We start from the raw sequence: 15,440 nt of genomic DNA on the forward strand, positions 1-15,440 counted from the left end.
AAACGGTAATACAAGGTAAAAAATTACAAAAACAGAGACAAAGACGGACAAACAGAAGTGAGACGAAAAAAGGTTGAACTACAAATAAAATCACGAAGAAAGAACGAAAAGGGGAATAACAAGAGGTGGGGGAGGGGAATTTCTTCATTGGTGCCGTTTCCTTGAAGGCAAAAGATGGGTTAATGCCAGTGCTCAAAAGCGTCTTCATGGGTACCATTTCCAAATTTCAGAGACTCCTCCCTTCCTGCCTGGACCACCCTTCCCATCCCCTTTTCTCGGTTTCCTGCTGGTAAAACATGAAATCCACAGATACAAACCCTTCCCCTTGCTCTGCTAAGCCTCCTCCACCCTCACCCTTGCACTAACCGATTAGTGCAAAACACACCCATTTTATGCCACCAGACTCATCCACAGTACTAAAAAATATATCCCCTGGGATACTTGTATGTTCATTGATTAAGGTTAAAGAGCCGTTGACCATAAATATCATTGTGTTAGGTCGACTTTGCATGAATACTTCAATCACAGATGAACAGGCCAAACTTGTACGAATTTTGCTTAACTTAGCAATTAAAATAATTCTTGCTCACTGGAAAGACTTTTCAAGAGTTGAATACATGGAATGGTGGAATTTAGTAAGTCTAACTGCTAAGTACGAGAGAGGATTTGTAGAAAGAAAGGGATGTTTGCATATTTTAAAAAAAGTTTTGAATCCCCTCACAAAATATAGTGAAATATCACGTTTAAAATAAATATAGCAGTATCTAGTGCGGGGAGCTGCACTAAATGGCCCGCACTGCTCCTGGCGCTCATAGGAACTCAATGAGCGTCGGGAGTAGCACGGGCCATTCAGCGTGGCTCTCCGTGCTAGAAACTGCTATCACAGTTTTGTAAAATGAGGCCTTAGTGTCAACATTATTTGTATACTGATTATTGTAATCTGTTTTGCCAATCATTTCAGGGAACTGCTTGAGTCATGACTTGTTTATATTTGAAATTATTAATAAAATATATTGAACTTAAAAAAAAAAAAAAAAAGTCCCCTGATATTTAGTCAGCAGTGATCAGCATTTTTTAAAATGCTTACCATCGTTGGATGAATTAGACCCTGATATTCAGTACTGGGCCATGTCCAGGCACTGGTTCTGAATACTGATATGAATGGGCAGGCTGCCGGAGCTTATACAAGTCTGGCTAATATTCAGACAGCCCGCATAAGTGAGTTTTGCAGCCTGGCTGAATATCAGGCCAGGACGGCATAACTATTAAAAAAAACAACAACAACAAAAAAAAACCTTTCAACTCACTTGGAAGCCTTTGGAATCCCCTCCCAGTCCCTATGAAGTGCCAAGTCATCTACCCTGAATGAATTCCCTGCCCTCCACCCCAATATCCAGGCATCCTTCCCCCCCCCCCCCCCGGCCTACTTGTGTATCTGGTGGTCCAGCAGGGATCTTCAAGGGCAGGAGCACAGCCCCCTCACTCCTGCTCCCTTGAAATCCAAAATGGCTGCCATGACCTATCACTCCGGGGGGGCCCACCTGGATATTAGGGAAGGGGTGTTTAGGGGGAAGGGGAGGGGGATAACACTTTGTGGAAAGAAGGGGGGTCCAGAGGTCCATATGGGGTCAAGAGGGGATTCTTTATTAAAAAAAAAAATTGTTATGCGGGTGCCAACCCAATATTCAGATCTGGCATCCTCATAGCTAAGTGGCCAGATTTAGGACAGCTTTTGAATATGCCAGCACCTGCATAACATAACATAAGATATAACTTTATTTATGAATGACAAATATCTTGCAATCCTATGCAATTTACGGAAGATAACACCAGCCCATTAACTGTTGAATTTACAATCAATCAAAACCATTCAATAATCATTTTCCAAATAAGTTTTCATTAATCTTCTAAAATGCATGCAAGAGAATGATAGTGAAATTATCGGTTGACTTATAGACTCCCATTTGGCCACTTGATGGGAAAGTAGACTAATAATAATAATAATAACTTTATTTTTCTATACCGCCATAGTCAGGCGACTTCTAGGTGGTTCACATTGTAAGAAGGCTGGACAGTCAGCGAATGATAAGGAGCCTAAAATAGTAAAGTTATATAAACAAGGTACATACTAATTTAAGTTCCATGGGTAAAGAATACATGAAAATAGGAGCTTCCTGGGAGATTGAATAGCGTTTACGGGGGGTTTGTTTTAGTTTAAGGGAGGTCTGTTTTAGTCAATGAATTTGTCGAATAGGGCGGTTTTTATTGCTTTTCGGAATGCATTGTAAGTCAGCTTGGGTTCATTTATGCCGTTTCGCAACCAGACTTGTTGTCTATTCGCTTGGAACATGAAGGTTCTATCCAGGAAGGATTTGTATCTGCAGCCTGAGATCTTTGGATAGGCAAAGATGTTTTTGGTAGTTTTTGTTTCTGGTAGTTCATGTGGGGTTGTGCAGAACGAAGTGAGTTTGCAGGTAGGAAGGAGCTAGTCCCCAGACTTGTTTGAAACAGATACATGCAAATTTGAATAGTATTCGCGCTTCTATTAGTAACCAGTGTAGTTTTTTGTAGTAGGGGCTGATGTGGTCTTTTTTTCTCAGTCCGAAGATTAAGCGAACAGCGGTGTTTTGTACTAATCTCAATTTTTTTACTAGTTCCTTATCTTTTATACTTGCATTCCTGTACTGACTGCATGACGCCCCTTGCCTGCCCACTTTATAGTTGGGTGGTCTGAGGAGATATTCAGCAGCACTCTGGTTAAGTGCCACTGAATATTCCATCTTAGGTGGCCGGAAGTAATTTAAATGGACAGGAGAGTTTCCTGCATGCTTAAATCACTTTGAATACAGGCCCCATATTATATAAATAAACATGGATAAAATGAGCAGCATGAACCCGCCACTTCTGTATGGAAATGACAATTTCTTAGCTTGGCACTGCTTCCACAAACCTATACTCTCTTTTGTAAGTGGCATAAGAAACTTCATTTATAATGACAGCTATACTTAAAATCTCTTGGATCTTTATATATGCTCAAATTCTGTGTCATTTACTTGCTACCCAATTATTTTAGCACCCAATTCTAATTGCCGATTAATGGTGCCGAAAAAACTAAGCTTTCCCTTACTATTTCGCACACTGATCATGAATTTGTTGTAGTGTTCCTACTGTGGGCATTTTTGTCAGGAAATATAGAGTGCTTTAATTTATATTCTTTCTACCGCATAAGAAAATCTTTCATTTAAATTGTTATATGTGGAATTTAGAAACATTTTTTTAACAATTGTATGAGGAGGGATCTAAAGCCATAATCCATCCATTTTTGAGCAACATATTGAAAATCTATTATGGCAAAATTAAGTACCAGACAACAAAAAAATAAAACCAGAGCTCTGAAATCATATTTTAAGCAAAGATGACAACTTACATATATGATTACATGAAGATAAAAAATAACAATGAGGAAGAAATTTAATCAGATTAATCCAACACAGTAAATTTAATCAGATTAATAGTAAAGATAGTAGAGGTATTTGTTCACATAAAAAGCTATGTTCTTCCTCAGGCTGAGAAGAAGTGATCTGATCATGGTGGAAAATAATACAAGGGGGGACTTTTCTTGAGAAAGCCGTGAGGTGAAACGTCGAATTGACAGGTCCCTTCCCGACACAGAAAATAATTTATACAATAAAGCAAAGAATTAAGATAAGTTTTTAACTATAAATTATAAGTATTAATTAGCACGGAGCACAAAGTAAAATATAATAATATAAAAAATAAAGGATAAAATAAAGCAGGTCTGATGACAATGCCAGCGCTGATATCGTTGCTTAGCCATAGAAAACACTTGGCTAACAACTGGCACATCTGAAGACTTGACAAAATGACACTTAGGGCTCCTTTTACTAAGGTGTGCTAGCATTTATAGCACACGCACAAGATTAACGTGTGCTATAGCGCACGCTAGCCCAAAAATTACCGCCTGCTTAAAAGGAGGCGGTAGTGGCTAGCGTGCATGGCATTTTAGCACGCGCTATTCCACATGTTAAGACCCTAATGCACCTTTATAAAAGGAGCCCTTAAATAAGTTTTGTCTTTTGAAAGATATGCAATACTATTGGTTTATGTGGGATATATGAGTAGTGAACAGTTTTTATGAAGTATTAGCTACATAGATATTACTTTCTCAGGAATAGACATGATCTGCAAAAACAGCAAGACAAGAACAGAAAATAAAGTCATATTCTTGCTAATAAATCTGGAAATAATTGTCAAGGTAAGTCGGACTATAATAAAATATTCAACCCTGGTAAAGCCATTCTCTGAAACTTGTTAACAGCTGTGAGGGATAAGTAGTTGTCAATGAAAGATGAACAAATATTCATTGCCTCAGCATTAGTTCATCAGTGCAATGCCTATTTTCACCTGAGATATTTTACATTGGGAAATACCCTTGATTGCTTCATAAATTCAGAAAGTAACTTTATGGGCTCAAAAATAGGGACGGACATGTTTGCATATCATCTGGAACCCTTCTCTTAGGGCAGTTGTCTTCCTAATTTTTAAGTTTGGGCCACTTAGCATTCAAATGAGCTAAAGAAGAGCTGTCAAATATCTTCCCATGTGGGGCCATGACTGCTGACCAGTGTGTCAATGACATCAATCACTTCCATCCTGCCTTCAAACTTTATTAGGGGTGGGTGTTTCCAAATTCATTCTCTTCTATTGATAAATATAATTCAGACTTGCAGCTCTTCCTCTCTTCCGCTCATCTATTTCCCCCTTTCTGACCTAAGCTGAATTACTGAAGCAGAAAGTATTAGGGGGGGGGATACAGAATGATAATTAGGGCCACCACTGTCCCCCATTACATTGAAGAATAGTTGGGCATATGTTATTGTTTGACTTCACAAAATGTACCCCTTTCCTTAGCTGTGACCAGCAAGTAGAATATTCACACTGGTACTGGCAAAAGACAGAAAACGCATTGATAATGTGATAATCATCATGTGATAATCATCATAATTATACATGTAATAATCCTCATTATTATATATGATCTCATATATCTACTAAGGAGGAAGATTTTGTCATTCTTTCATAATGTACTTATTGTTTTTAATTGGGAATCATCTATGAGTATGACTGGAAAGAAGTCCACTCTCAGCAGATAGCTAGATAATATGGCCCATATTCTATAAATGGCACCTTTTTTAAGGCATCAGTAGGCTCCCAAGCAAAGTTAAAAATGCCATTTAAACAATATTTTAAACTACCGTATTTTTCAGTCCATAAGATGCACTTTCTCCACCTTCGAAAAGAGGGTGGAAAAGTGGGTGTGTGCTATGGAGCGATGATGACCCCCCCCCCCCCTTCCTGGTACCCTTTACTAACACAGCCTGCCTGCCGGCCCTTCCTTTTAAAATGTAATGACCTGGAACCCATGGATATTGAAGAGGCTTCTCCAAGCCTTGAGGCAGGAGCATTAATTCTGAAGGAACCCATGGAAATTGTGGAACAAGTGGTATCAAAGCTAGATGCCATGGAATTTACAACTGTCCCCTGAGGAAGGCGATAGATCGCCAAAACTCAGATCCTAGTCGGGACTTTGTCTTTTGGAACTTTGCTTGTTCTAAACTTTGATACAAACTGCAAATAAAGGATTTCTGACCATTCGGTTGGATTTGACATCTCCAGTGCCTCTTCTTGTTAGTTTTTCTTCACAGTAACCCTGGCTTTCATTCCCTGAAGAAAGTCAAAGTATGATGGATGAAACCAGTGGCATAGCGAGGGTGAGAGGTGCTTCCACTCACCCTCTTCTCTACCCATTCCCCCCCCCCCGCACATTCCCCGCCCCCCCTCCCTGCTGTGTGTGCTCCTCTTCCCTTCCCCCATACCTGTTTAGCTTCTTCGATGCAAGCAGCATCTCTAACTTGCTGCCTGAGCCAGCATTGGTTCTCATTCTGACATCACTTCCTAGTCATGGAACCTATAAGTGCCAAGGCCATCGCAAGCAGCAGTTTGAGCACTGAAGAGCTAGAGGCTAAGGTGGTGGGGAATTGAAGTTGCGCATGATGGGGGAGGAGTGGGAAGAACAGGGGGGCGGAGAGGTTCTGACTCCCCCCACCAGGATGGCATCTGGGGACAGAGAGGAAGAGAGGTGCTAGCACCCCCAACAAGATGCCGTCCAGGGCGGTCTCCCCACCCCGCCTTACTATGCCACTGGATGAAACATTAATTCCACTTACTCAGACAAAGATCTGGACAACTGCAACAATCATGATGCCAGTCACAGAAATCTAAGAGAACAGCATTCAAACCCTCTATGGGGTGCAAGGAATTTAGTGATACCTACAGGTCAAAATCTGAGTTCCCCAGTATAGGTTGCAAAAGAAATAGAGATCTGTAGCCTTTAGCTAAGGAGTTTTGATATGATGGCTTCATAAGAGGGAGAACAGTTGCAAAAAGGAGCAAGGGGAAACTGCAGTGGGAAATCAGATCAGAAGTACAGTAATGATAGGAGTTGAACTTCTTGGTAAGGCAACCGACTAAGAAATAGTAGCACCAAATCACAGTTCTCCTAAAAGTGAAATGCTTTACAATATTTTCAGAGATGATGATATTCTATGGAACAGATGTCTGCTTCAGAGTTTACATTCAACCCAGTATTCGGTCAGTAATGCCAAAGGAAAAAGGCAGAGGAGGGAGTGACCATTAGACACTAGATTGACAATACACATTTTATTAGCATGAGAGATGGCGTGCCAAGACAGATCAAATAAGTGACAGAAAATACATAGAAAATATACCTCACAATACCTTTATAAGGGCATTTGGTTCATGTCCTTCATCCACAATCTGCAGCTCAGATCTTCCATTCCTTTCATTGTTCCGAATACCATTTGCAACTTGAGAAGCCTTCAAGCGTTCAAATTTATTGGATGTAGAGCCACACCACTGATAAATGACCTAGAATCAAAGTATTTCAAAAACAGGATCAGAATATCATCTTCAGTAAAGAATCTAGATATGTTTAATCATTTTTAATCTGGAAGTTTTATTCGTATCTTTTTGGCTCCCAGCTCAGCCAGAATCAATTTCTATTAGGCTGTGGAACCATGAACCTATTTTCTCTATTTGTGATTTTTCCCCTACTTAAATATTCCCCTCTCAGTTTCAAAGCTGCCAGCTTACCCAGTTCCAGGAAGGAAATTTTAAGCAAGTCTTGGATTTTTGGCAACCTTATCTCATTACTTTATGGGATCTATAGCACTGATTTCAATGGGTAGAATCAGAGACTGTGGGACCTGGGTGTGATTGTATGTGATGATCTTAAGGTGGCCAAACAGGTTGAAAAGGTGACGGCGAAAGCTAGAAGGATGCTTGGCTGCATAGGGAGAGGTACGGCCAGTAGGAAAAAGGAGGTATTGATGGCCCTGTATAAGACTCTGGTGAGACCTCATTTAGAATATTGTGTTCAATTCTGGAGACGCACATTCAAAAATATATAAAAAGGATGAAGTTGGTCCAGAGGAAGGCTACTAAAATGGTGCGTGACCTTTGTCATAAGGCGTATGGGGACAGACTTAAAGATCTCAATATATATATACTTTGGAGGCAAGGCAGGAGAGAGGAGATATGATAGAGACATTTAAATACTAATTACAAAAAAAGTCACTCACTAGCAGTGAACTATCTCTCTAAGATCTAACACTGAAATCAAAACAGATGGAGAAAAAGCCTCAAAAACTAGTTTGAAGAATCTCTGGCTGGTGGAAGCTGATTTGAGAATCCCTGAAGAAACCAAAGGATTGTTGGTGAAACGAGCGCTTGTTGGAGGAGTTGTTTTAGCTCTGTTGTGGACCTGCTTGTTTACTGTGAGAGGCTGAGGAACGCCGTTGAAAAGAAGAAATTTATTTAGTACCGGCGGATCTCTTCTAGTAGCGTTCTTTGGTGCCAAAGCTAAGGGGTCCTTTTATCAAGGCGCGGTAGGGGTTTAACGCATGGAATACCGCGCATTAAACCGCCTGCCGCGCTAGTCGCTAACGCCACCATTGACCAGGGGTTAGTTTTTTTGCTTGCCACGGGGGATAGCGTGTGATTAAATGTCCGACGCGCTAACCCCGCTAGCGCAACTTGATAAAAGGACCCCTAAGTGTTTTTTGCTTCTGTTTTTTTCAGCTTTTTGTATTTTTGTACCTTTATAACTTATTATAACTTATTACTATTTATAAAAATTATAAAAATGAATTACAAAACAATTTAAAAGAAGAAAAATTATTACTGTGCACAGTAGTGGGGTTTTCCCCTCTTTAGATCTTTTAACATGGTGCTGTGGGTGTGAGTTTTATGGCCAATGACAATAAGAACGCCAGCTGTAGATCATCAATGATTGCTGCGTGATAATAGTTTGTGAGGCTTTTTCTCCACCTGTTTTGATTTCAGTGTTAGATCTTAGAGAGATAGCCCACTGCTGGTGAGTGACATTTTTTGTAATTAGTGTTTAATTGTCACTACGATAGTATTCTTGAGAGACATTTAAATACCTACATGGTGTAAATGTGCATGAGCCAAGTCTCTTTCATTTGAAAAGAAGCTCCAGAATAAGAGAACATAGGATGAAGTTAAGAGGTGATAGGCTCCGGAGTAATCTAAAGAAATATGTTTTTTACAGAAAGAGTGGTAGATGGGTGAAACAGTTTCCCGGAAGAAGTGGTAGAGGCAGAGACTGTATCTGAATTCAAGAAAGTGTGGGATAGCCTCCCCCCTTCCCTTTCTCCATACCTCTTTCATTTTCCCAGCGAGAGCAGCATCATGAACTTGCTACCTGCGTCGTATCAGTTGTCTCTCTGACGTCACTTCCTAGGTGCAGGACCCAGAAATGACATCAGAGAGAGCCGACACTGATGTGGGCAGCAAGTTCGTGATACTGCTCGTGCCAGGAAAATTAAAGAGATACAAGAGAAGGGGTGCACATGCATGGTGGGGGCCAGGAAGGAGTGGGGGGTGGAGAGGAGGACGGGTGCTCCTCCAAGCCAGCGCTCAGGGTGGACCGCCCCCGCCCCCTTACTACGCCACTGGTATCTGGGCAGTGTTTCTTCTAAGCTGAATGGGAATCTTCTGCTTACGGTTCTGCCAGTGGGTGGTGCTGTTTCATTATCACATTTTCAATAGTGAGGGACAGACAAGCTGTGCAGGACTCCAGGGAATCTACCTGTCTCTTGCCATTGAAAACACAATAATGAATCCCCCTCCCTGGCCCAGCTGCATAAACAAAGGTATTTAATGCTGGTGCCTAGACTTGGCCTGACATAGAATATCTAGGAAAAATGCCTCTGTCAGAGGCTACAAAACTGCTCACTTCTGCCTGCTAAATATCTACCACACAAAATGCTGTGGAGTCTAATGAAACTGATGCAGACTTTATTATTCCAAGAAGATAATCCACAACTTTGAACAGTGAAAATCATCCACAACTATGAAAAGAATGAAGAGGACCTGACAAGGCCCATGTTTCAACCTCAATGTCTTCCTCAGGGGTCCTACAGATATAAATTTGTGTTTGAATGTGAGATGAGAGTGTTGTCCTAGAGATGTGAATGTGGATGATTTTCACTGTTCCAAAGTTGTGGATTATCTTCTTGGAATAATAAAGTCTGCACCAGTTTCATCAGCCTTCATATGTTTTTTTTGTGTTGGACTTCAGTTTTTCTGTGGATTCAAGGGGTCAACTCTTTAGCTAAATATCTACACCACTGGGTCTTAAAACTGTCCTGGGGAACCCCCGGCCAGCCAGGTTTTCAAGATATCCCTAATGAATATGCATGAGTCAGATTTGCATATATCTTGAAAACTCAAGTGGCTGGGGGGTCCCCCAGGACAAATTTAAGAACCACCATTGCTTATTCCTAAAGAGCTAGAATTAATTAGGAAATTAGAAGCGTTCTTTTTTACAACAACATAAAAGCATTTTAATTTCTCTTGTTTCCTAGAAGTCTTTGTAGATTTTTTTTTTTAAGGATTCTGTAGTACATGAGGTTTAAAGACCATTCAGCTCTTTTCCACAGTAAAATCATAGTACTGAATCGTTCAACAGCATGATATTATCCAAGGACGATCTGTCAAATGGACACTGATCATACTATTTCATATTTTAATGGGCACCCTGCAGAAATAAAATGGGCTGAAAGGTTTTATAGTCATTGCCCTCCAGAACGAATTGCTTTGCTTAGCAACAGTTGATGGCAAACAGGAACAATCTTGCTATTATTATCCAGTTACATCTGGGGAGACTGGAAGATAAGGAAAACAAATTATTTGTTCATAGTCGTATTACTCTCAAGAACATCTGCAATGCTTGTAGTTGCCTGAATTTCTGTATTTTCACCTATCACATCAGGAAATCCAACTCTCCATAGGCATCATGGAACATTTCCATCTCTTCTGTGGTACTTTGATGCTGTTGGTTTTATTGGCTTCATAGTTATTAGCTGAGTTACATTCAGGAAGTATAAATTCTTAGTAACATCGCACACTGCCCCAGGAGAGGTACAGAATGAATCGGGCCTATTTTACTCAGTGTTTGCACAGCTCACTAACACTGCTCATGTGTTATGGAACATATTAAGTCAGTATGAAATGCTAGGTTGAAAAAATATTTGAAAAAGTAAAGAAATCTTTAAAATAAAAAGAACAAGAATCTTGAGGTTTGCAGAGGAATGAGAGTATTTGTGCCCCTTTACCTAGAGCTAGGGTTACTAGACGTTCAGCTTTACCCGGACATTGCTGGGGGCGGGGACACATGTTGTGAAATCTGGTAATCCTACCCAGAGCTGGCTCTACCATTAGGCAAACTATGTCTGAATTCAAAAGGGCCTGAATTCAAGAGGGCCTGGGATCTCTCGGAGAGAGAAAGAGATAATGGTTACTGTGGATGGGCAGACTAGATGGGCCATTTGACCTTTATCTGCCATCATATTTCTATGCTTCTAAACTAGGCCAAAATTTGAGGGGCCAGTATTTTGTACCAGGGCTCACAACTAAAAAATTAGAGGCAAACATCAGGCAGACCTGAGATCCTTAGGACCAGTCTGCCAAAGACTTACCTACAGATCCTCCTAGTAGTGGGGCCCAGTCGGTTGGGGTATTCTGACCCCAGCAGCTGCAGAGATGGATAAGCTGAAAGTGGCCAGAGAACTAGAAGTCTGTGTCACTGCTTCCCATAACCTTAGGGTTACCAGATTTTACATACGTAAAATCCGGACCCATAAACCTGCCCTGTTCCAAAGTGCCGGGTTTTATAAAGTCATCCGGATGCCCGGACATACCCTCTAAAAAGAGAACATGTCCGGGTAAATCCGGATGTCTAGTAACCCTACAAAACCTTGCTTTCTCTGGGCCAGGACTGTTAGCACATTCAAAATCTAGTCTGGCATTTCTAGTGGCTGATTGTATGCATTGTGAAATCAGTGGCAGGAATTGCTTTCATGTGAGTAAGGCTGGTTTTAGACATGCTGGGGCCCCTAATCTTTCTCCTCCCTGCCTCTTCCACCACCAATCTCCCCAGCTGCCATTATTACCACATATAAAACAACTTTAAATGAGAGGACTTAGTCACACACCAAACACAGACAAACCACCAAATACAGAACAAGGGACTGTTTGGGAAGGCTAAAGTGGACTTGGCCAGGCAGGAAGCCTACAAGTCTATAAATATGTATCAAATGCATAACAACAACACAGCAAGAAAATTAAACAGTGGAACCTTCAATAGATATATGTAGGTTTCTGAGGCAATTACAGTAAATTAAAACAGATTGATAAAAGTGCTTGTAGCCCCACACAGCTGATTTAACCGGCCAGGAGCTATTTCAGGCTTGTTAAAGCACTTTGAATATTGATCCCAATGTTTTTTTTTAAATGAAAGTGTAACAGTGGAAATAGAAAACCTGGGCATGAAAATTCAGGTCCTATAATTATCAGTCCATTATGATCCTACACCAACATACAGGCCTGAAACCAGTCTGCCTCTCTTCTCTCTTACACATTCTACTTGCCCTCAGTCAATACACCTATGGAACCAATGGAGGCCATGTCTCATAAATTTAAGGCCCTTTATACAAAGTCATGGCATCAAAACCTATTCAATTCCTATGGGCTTTGGTGCATTTACAACGGCAGTATAGCTACAGTGGCTTTGTAAAAGGGGCTCTGAGGCTCTAAAACCATTTCTGATATTTTAGTGTCACATGCGTAAGGCCAACACTCAATCTCGTCACTGTAAAACACTATACAAAAATAAGCAAATAACACACATAAGAACATAAGAATAGCCTTATTGGGTCAGACCAAAGGTCCATCAAGCCCAGTAGCCTGTTCTCAAGGTGGCCAATCCAGGCCACTAGTACCTGGAACAAACCCAAGGAGTAGCAACATTCCATGCTACCGATCCAGGGCAAGCAGTGGCTTCCCTCATGTCTTTCTCAATAACAGACTATGGACTTTTCCTCCAGGAACTTGTTCAAACCTTTCTTAAAACCGGCTATGCTATCCGCTCTTACCACATCCTCTGGCAATGCGTTCCAGAGTTTAACTATTCTCTAAGTGAAAACAAATTTCCACCTATTGGTTTTAAAAATATATCCCTGTAACTCCATCGAGTGTCCCCTAGTCTTTGTAATTTTTGAAAAAGTGAAAAATTGATCCACTTGTATCCGTTCTACTCCACTCGGGATTTTGTAGACTTCAATCATATCTCCCCTCAGCCGTCTCTTTTCCAAGCTGAACCGTTTTAGTCTTTCCTCATACGAGAGGAGTTCAATCCCCTTTACCATCTTGGTTGCTCTTTTTTGAACCTTTTCTAGTACCTCTATATCTTTCTTGAGATAAGGAGACCAGAATTGAACGCAATACTCCAGGTGAGGTCGCACCATGGAGCGATACAGGGGCATTATAACATTCTTAATCTTATTAACCATCCCTCTTTATCCCTATCCCCTCCATTATTAACATTGCTCTCCTGGGTCCCTATCACTTCTCTCTCCATACCTACCAACTCTTCACTGTCCCTCCCATCTCTTTTCCTTTCTTCCCACCTCCATCCTAGGGCCAGGATTTCTCCCTCTCTCATCTCACTTCCCTCTGCCCCCTCCCCCCCCCCCCCCAGTTCAGTATGTATCCATAGGTCTCCAGGGTGTCTGCCTCCTCTTCCATCCAGTATATTTTCCCCTTTCTTCCCCTAGTCAGTCAGTCACTGGAAGCCCACACCTCCCTCAAGTTTTTCCAGCTTCTATCCCTCTCTCTAAAGCACCTCTACCTGTCTGTCCCTCCCTTCAAGTTCAGCAGAACAGCACTTAGTTCTTCCTCCCTTTCAAATCTAGTGTCTTTCTCCTCCCCTTTCCTGTGCTACCAGCATCTATCTTCATCCCATTCCCCGCAATTTGATGGTGCATGCCAACCTGACTCAATCAGTGCTGGCAGAGACGCTTTAGCAATTGAAAGAAGCTGCGCCGGGCTTCAGTCTTCTCTGTGACATATCCTGCCCACGCAAAACAGGAAGTTACATCATAGGAGGCAGGATGCGTGAGAGGTTTTTGGTGTCCCATTTGAGAGAGGTCTGATCGGTCGAGATACACCCTGAGGCAGCTGATTTGTGTAACGCTGGCCACCGTTGGTGTACCATCAGCTGAAGATAAGTTGAAAAGTTTTTCTTCTATCTTTTGTTTTTCATTATTGAAGTACAGCATAAGGCTTTTATACATTGAAGGTTTTTTGCCAATGAGGTGACCGCTCAACCACCTTTAACAAACCACTTCGGTGGAGGTGGGAGGGCTCTTTTCTGAGGCTTTTTCCTTCATTTTGAGTTATTTAATAGCCTATGCTGTCCTTTTATCACATTATAGGACATCACAGCATCAACCATTATTGAAAGTGTTTATTATTTTATACATTGTCTTTTCATGATATCTGAGTCATTTGTGGTTCTATATGGATATGCCACTTTGTGGTCATTTTGGCACCTTGCTTCCAATATAATGCTTTTCCATGCCAAAAATCAGCACAGAAATAATGCATAATATTGGGTAGAATACATAAAATTCCTTTGATGTTTCCAGAATGGTCCATGGGCACTGTCAGGGCACTCTGTAGAGTTATCTAATTAGAGACAATATTCAGTCAATTAGAAAAGGCTGCTATAACTTTATTCAGTTAGCTGTCTAGACAGTAGATTGAATATCACTGGTATCCAGATAGTGCAGGTGCTCAGCTTTATCTACCATGCAAATACTGGTGCTAAATATCTGGATTTATTTTAGCCAAGGAGTCAACTTTAAAAAAATAATGTTGACTACCCCAGTTGAATACTGATCCATTACTTATTTTTTGCAAATGTGGAAGGTGAAAATATGCAAACTGGAGGGATTGTATGGTACTTATCTGCCAACATGTTCAATATGCAAATAAATGCCAAAACAGGATTTCAACAGAGTCCTATATGGTGTGAACTATGTACTATGTCATTGTACAAACACATTTTTATTATTCCACTAATAAACCATTCAAATCTTTATTGATCCAGACTTTGCTCAAGGAAGCTTCTATGTATGATGTAAGTTGAATTGTTCTCAGTCTTCTGCTTTTGAGCCCTCTATCAGTTTTAGGGCCTGATTAATCAAGATCTTTCCTCAGAGACAAGAAAAGGAAGAATAGCTTTAGCGAATCAGACCTTAGTATGGTTTATCCATTCAGTTTCATATATATTACTTTCATTATTTAGGCATGCTAAATTGGTAATATGAAATCAAAGATAGGGGAAATAAGACTAGGAGACAGATTCTGTTCTTAAAGGAGCAGATAATTTTTTCAAATTTCACCATACAGTGCAACAACTGAGAAAGCACAAGCAGATGAAAGCAGGAAAGTCAAGGTTCAAATTGTGCTTCTTCCATTAGCAATCTTTCAACAAGTCATTTCATCCTCATTACCTCAAGTACAACTGGGATTGCAAACTTTGATGGGCAGGGAACCTTGAGCCTGGATTTGGACAAGCTGAGTAATAAAATACAAATCCAACATAGTCCCAGAATTACGCATTACAGAATCTGCAATATTTCATAGAAATCCACTAATATAGCCGTTCAATACTGGAAGATACATTCAAGCTGTCCATTTCTTATCCTTAAGGTATTTCCACAGTCCCTGTTCTATAATTGGCTTTACCTATTTCAGGCAGCTGAATGCAGTTCCTGGGGAACTTGTTAAGAAGCTTAGGGCATCACAGAATTCTCTCTGTTCCAAACCCAACAAAGACTTTATTGAAGGTGAAGGTAAAAAGACTGTGTACTCTAGTTTGAGACTATGAGCTAAACCTTCACACCCTTCCCAGAGGAAAAACTAGCCAGGAAAATTCCTTCAGGAAATGTGTTTACATTCAGCCTTCA

The 15,440-nt window shown here is 40.7% G+C and overlaps 1 protein-coding gene across 1 annotated transcript in view; it reads right to left on the minus strand.

Moving 5' to 3' along the window:
• Positions 1-15,440, minus strand: part of SCIN (scinderin) — a 182,002-nt gene that overhangs the window by 125,872 nt on the left and 40,690 nt on the right. The window contains exon 4 of the mRNA XM_033931002.1: positions 6,820-6,969. Within this exon, the coding sequence (XP_033786893.1) occupies positions 6,820-6,969 (150 nt within the window). The remainder of the gene's footprint in view (positions 1-6,819; positions 6,970-15,440) is intronic.

This window comes from Geotrypetes seraphini, chromosome 2 (genome assembly GCF_902459505.1).
Source record: "Geotrypetes seraphini chromosome 2, aGeoSer1.1, whole genome shotgun sequence".
Classification (NCBI taxonomy): Eukaryota; Metazoa; Chordata; class Amphibia; order Gymnophiona; family Dermophiidae; genus Geotrypetes; species Geotrypetes seraphini.